Source organism: Cupressus sempervirens, chromosome 4, assembly GCF_028749045.1.
Source record: "Cupressus sempervirens isolate cs-2001-9-10 chromosome 4, ASM2874904v1, whole genome shotgun sequence".
NCBI classification, from domain to species: domain Eukaryota; kingdom Viridiplantae; phylum Streptophyta; class Pinopsida; order Cupressales; family Cupressaceae; genus Cupressus; species Cupressus sempervirens.
In genome coordinates, this window is record NC_143121.1 from 918,672,960 (window position 1) to 918,678,072 (window position 5,113).

Genomic DNA, 5,113 nt, shown 5'->3' on the forward strand with positions numbered 1-5,113 from the left:
TCAATGAGTTTGACTCAAAATCACACAGTTAAATCCTGATAGCAATATCACAACTCTTTATTTATTATTAATAAAATTAAAAAACTTTTACCAATTTTTTTTGATAATACCATTAAAAATATATTTGACAACACATTTCTTTCTTCAAATTTCAACTATATACCTTGTTTATTCAAACTACACTGAATCTAAACCCTTGTTTAACTTTTTTTTTCATTATTAATTTAATTATTTTGCCGCTTACATAAACGTGAAAAGTAATTTTCTTTTTGCGATCGGCACAAGGAACCAAGGAAATATTCTAATTTTGTCAGATCGTGCTCCAACTAATTTACAAGGAACAAAATACATTTTCGAAAATGGTTTAGGTGTTGTTCATGGAGTAAAATTCCAGGGTGTATAAGAGCGAAAGGGGATGGGAAGTTTAATTCAAACATAGCAGAGGCTTGGAACCAATTGAAAGAACCTGAAATCAATTGCACCATCGACGAAACGGAAGGCAGAAATTGAAGTTCCAGGTAGTTTTAGACCCAGTCCTTTAAATTTGTTTTCCAGATTAGCCAAGGGTTTCTTTTTGTTGATCAGCGAACCTATTTAGTCCAGTTTTGTAACCCTCTCCATTGATGGCTATCTCTTTTTGAATTTAAACCATGGTCATCAATCAATAATCTAGGAATGGTTTCGAGTCCAATCGTGTTGCAAACAAAAAAAATGTAAAGCCCTGCTTTTGTCTTTGAATTTCGTGGATTACTTCTGTCCATTTATATTTCTGTGGTTTGGATTGAATATAGAAGAGGGTACAGTGCTTTTCTGAATTAAATGACTCTGGATCTCTTGTGCGTTATTGGGCGTGACAGTTTAGATTATTTTATTAAATGCTATACAACTATTTTATTATTACAGAAATGTGCGTTTGGGGTTTCTGCTTCTGATTTTGTTTGTAAATAAACGCAGGCAAGAATTTAAGAAATCATCAAATGGGTTGCTCAACAAGAGAGAAATCTGTGAGAAACAAGAGAAGGCTTCGTTCAAATAACCCTTCTGTGACCATTAGAAGTGAAGAAAACTTGCCTGATTGTAGGAGGAATATTGCTATAGCTACAGAGACTGCCTCAAAACCCATGATAATATTGGACGGTGCATCTGTGGAAGAAAAAACCAAAGACAAGGAAGTGAGTTCCGAGGAAAATGAAGAAGCGGATTGGGGCTATTGCACAGAGGAGCAATTGGAGGACCTTCTACTAAAGAGTCTTGAGTTTGTCTACAATGATGCTGTGTGCAAAATTGCATCAGAAGGTTACAGTGGAGAAGATGCACTTAGGGCAGTGCTGCGAAATGGCCACTATTATGGGAGTGGTGATTTGCTTTTCAACATTGTGAAAAATGCCACATCCTATCTAGAAAACAACACCCTTAACTGCTCTGATGAAGCTGATCTTGTTTTCAGAGATCTCAAACAGCTCGAAGAATATGCATTGACTGGAATGGTTTGCATGCTTAGGCAACTTCGACCTCAGCTCAGTAAAGGGGATGCCATGTGGTGCCTCCTCATGAGTGATCTTCATGTGGGAAGAGCAAGCACCTTAGAGATCCCTACTTTGCCACCTATTGATGAGAGAACTAAGTCAAATGGAATTGGACCACCTCCTTTAACAGTAATTTCTATGCCTTCTCCAACCAGACCGTCTTCTTCATCTTCGAATTTTATACCCATAGGTGCAATTTCAGAGCCATGTAGAATGTGTGCAAAAAGAACATCAGGCTTCCACATAGCAGAGGCTGATACACCTGCTGGTGACAATATATCTTTACCTCACAATGGCTTTACATTTGATGCGGGAACATCAAAATTACCATCCTCAAGTATTGCCCAGTTATCACCAAATGCTTCCGGGCAATCTTCCACGAAATTGTCCATGTTAAGGCGAAATCCAGCTGCATTATTACCTGCACGGCTTCTCCGCGATTGGAAATCCAAATCAGATTTATGTTCACAATCAGATGGCAGCAGCAATGAAGGATTAGTTTCCACATTTAGACCTGGGAAATTACAAACACAATCAACAAATTCGTCTGAAAAGAATCAGCTCTTAACACAAGATATAAATAGTGATGTAGAAAATGCTGCTGATTCAAGTAATGTTGTTGCTGCAGCGACAGAACTATCTTTGGGTCTAGCGTCCCCTGTGGATGCTGGACAAGATCAGTATAAGGAAAAGCCTAGGAGTTGCCCTGATATAGTCGGAGCCATTCTGGGAAGTCTAGAGCAGATGGGCATTGCTGAGAAATCTGATGCTGTAGATCAACGAAATGAGATGGTGGTGAAACTTATGCATCAAATAAGAGATTTAGAAATGCAACTAAAAGAACGAACTGAATGGGCTCAACAGAGAGCTTTGCAAGCAGCTAGAAAATTGAGCAAAGATTTGGCAGAGTTGAAAACATTGAGAATGGATAGAGATGAGATGTTGCGCTTGAGAAAGGATAAACAAACAGTTGAGGAGACTGCAATTAAGAGACTTTCTGAAATGGAGAATGATTTGCGGAAAGTAAGTGGCAAAGTGGATCAAGCCAATGCAGCTGCTAGAAGGCTTGAAACTGAGAATGCAGAGGTGAGGGCAGAGATGGAAGCATCCAAATTGAGTGCAGCAGAATCTGTTTCAACCTGCCAAGAGGTTGAAAAAAGAGAGAGAAAAGGTCTAAGGAGGGCTCAGACTTGGGAGAAACAGAAGTCCAGGCTTCAGGATGAAATTAATGAGGTGAAACAGAGGACTGCGCAAGTACAACAACAATTGTCCCTCATCAAAGATATGCAGCAAGAAACAGAGGTAAAGAGTTTACTCAAGTATTTCAGATATGTAATTTTTCAATGTACGGTCCTAAATCTTGAATTTTCTTGATTTTTTGCTTTTTGCCTTTTGTGATGGATAATTGTTTACAACCTGTTATCCAATTCTGTGATAATTTGAGGGGTTTAACATAAAAAATCAGAGTATCATTTCATATGGAAACATTGTTCTATCCAATTTTCTGAATCTTGTGTCCATCATTTTCTCATCAAAGCATTGGTCTTTCCAATTTCCTAAAGCTAGCAAGGCCAACATGGAGAGAATCTAACTTTTGGGTTATTGAGTGATGATGAACAGGCAAAATTGAAGGAAGAGGAGAAAGCCAAAGAAATAGCAATTGCACAAGCGGAGGAAGAAAGAGGAGCCAAGGATGCAGCTGAAGCTTCATCCAAAAGAAGGGAGGAGGTATTACATAGAAAAATTGAGATGGACTTTCAACGGCATAAGGATGATATTGAAAGACTTGAACAGGAGCTTGCTCGTCTCAAAGCCACAGAAGAATATTGTCAGCTAAACATTGTCTCACATGCTCCGCCTGCAGCTGATGAGGATAGTGTAAAGAGCTTAAAGGAAATGAATGTTCGTTTACATTCTAAACTCCAGGAACTTCAGGAATCATCTCGCAGGGAAGGAAATCGCGATCGGGAGTGCATCATGTGCACAGATGAAGAAGTCTCAGTTGTATTCCTACCATGTGCACATCAAGTTCTTTGTGTAGATTGTAATGGCTCACATGAGAAAAAAGGTCTCAAAGAATGTCCATCTTGTAGAAGTCCTATCCAACAGCGCATACATGTGTATGGTGTAAGCTCATAAGACTAGTTGAAAATGCAGATCTCCTATTTGTGAGCACAAATTAGTTACTGGTCTGATTTTGGAACAACTACTATTCTGAAATATGCAGTTTTCTACAATAAGATGTGCCTCTCTACATTAATACCAACACTTGATAATGTTTTTATACCCATGTCACAGAAGCCTCAAAATACATTACTTTATTTGCTGTATTTCTTGATATGACTTAGTACTTGTAGCTAGTGTTGAATATATTAAAAAACCAATTACTATGGTTTACATTTGCTCCTCCGTGGGCTGTGCAAACATGCATGGTCATCTCTCCTTTCAATCATACAAGCAAATCTTTTGTGTATGAAGAACTTATATATATATATGACAGTGTATATGGACCCTTTCATTATATTTAGAAATGTTATTTTACTTCCTACTCTACCAAATGCATACTTGATGGAGGCCAGTCATCATAATTATGTATATACTACAGCCATAATATAATTCTTCGTTGATTATAACTAGAAGTTCTTTTTTTGACATTGTATAAGGATTCCACTTGTTATTTACTCGAAGTGACCAAGGTTATACTTTTCATGCTCATTAATGTTTTCTACTGGCTGAGATCCATTAACCCAAAAGAAAATTCTTTTAAGCATATAATAACATTAGTTTGCATGATTTTTCTTTGCTGATGTTAGTTTTTGATAGTTACTGGTGGGACTGCATGCATAATTATAAGTCTTTTGATAGTTATGGTTTATTATATAGTGAATAATATATATTATGCTTAACTATGCTACTGCGAACTCTGTTGTTTTTGGGTGGTCCCACATGCTTGATCAATTAGTTGATGGTGTTAATTATTAGCATATCTGCTCAGCTTGTTTTTTAAGAATATCAGATTTCCACAATCCATTTCTAATGCTATTTTTATTTCTGGATTTGATTGTGTATGTTTTTAAAAACATACACAATCAAATCCAGAAATAAAAATAGCATCAGCTTGTTTTTGTTGAGGTTTCCTAGTTGGACCTTTGTCTTTGATCAGCCTGGTGGTGTTTGGTGGCTGGTTGTAATTGCAATTTTAGGTTATGCTGTTCTTGTTTCGTGGTTGGGAAGACCGACAGAATGTTGTTAATGAGCAACCTTTAACCACCTAATACAAGGAATAAAAATAAAGTTTTAGATATAATGGTGGTGAGCCCTGTGACGGGGTTTACACCTAATGACTGAGAAAGTCTGATGTAGTGACTAAGTGTCAGTTCAACTTGGCTTCTCTTTGGAAAAACGATAGGTTGGTCCCCAGGGGTCAGGCTTGGACTCCTCTTCAGAATTTTTTGATGAAGTTTGGCTTTTAACCTGCACGATCATGTCAAGGCTGTTCCTTTGCTGTTTTCTTGGGGCCTTTCTGGTTTTTATGCTAGTTCCATTGTTGTTTCTCGTCTTGTTTTGCTTGTTTGTACGTTTAATTA

At 37.5% G+C, this 5,113-nt stretch overlaps 1 protein-coding gene across 1 annotated transcript; it reads left to right on the forward strand.

The window, feature by feature from the left end:
- Positions 1 to 248: 248 nt before the first annotated feature.
- LOC149564399 (RING/U-box superfamily protein) lies at positions 249 to 3,816 on the forward strand. Its single transcript, XM_089827453.1, has 3 exons — positions 249 to 518; positions 955 to 2,828; positions 3,147 to 3,816. The coding sequence occupies exons 2-3, from the start codon at positions 978 to 980 to the stop codon at positions 3,663 to 3,665; spliced, it is 2,370 nt and encodes a 789-aa protein (XP_089683579.1). The 5' UTR covers positions 249 to 518; positions 955 to 977; the 3' UTR covers positions 3,666 to 3,816.
- The last annotated feature ends 1,297 nt before the right edge of the window (positions 3,817 to 5,113 follow it).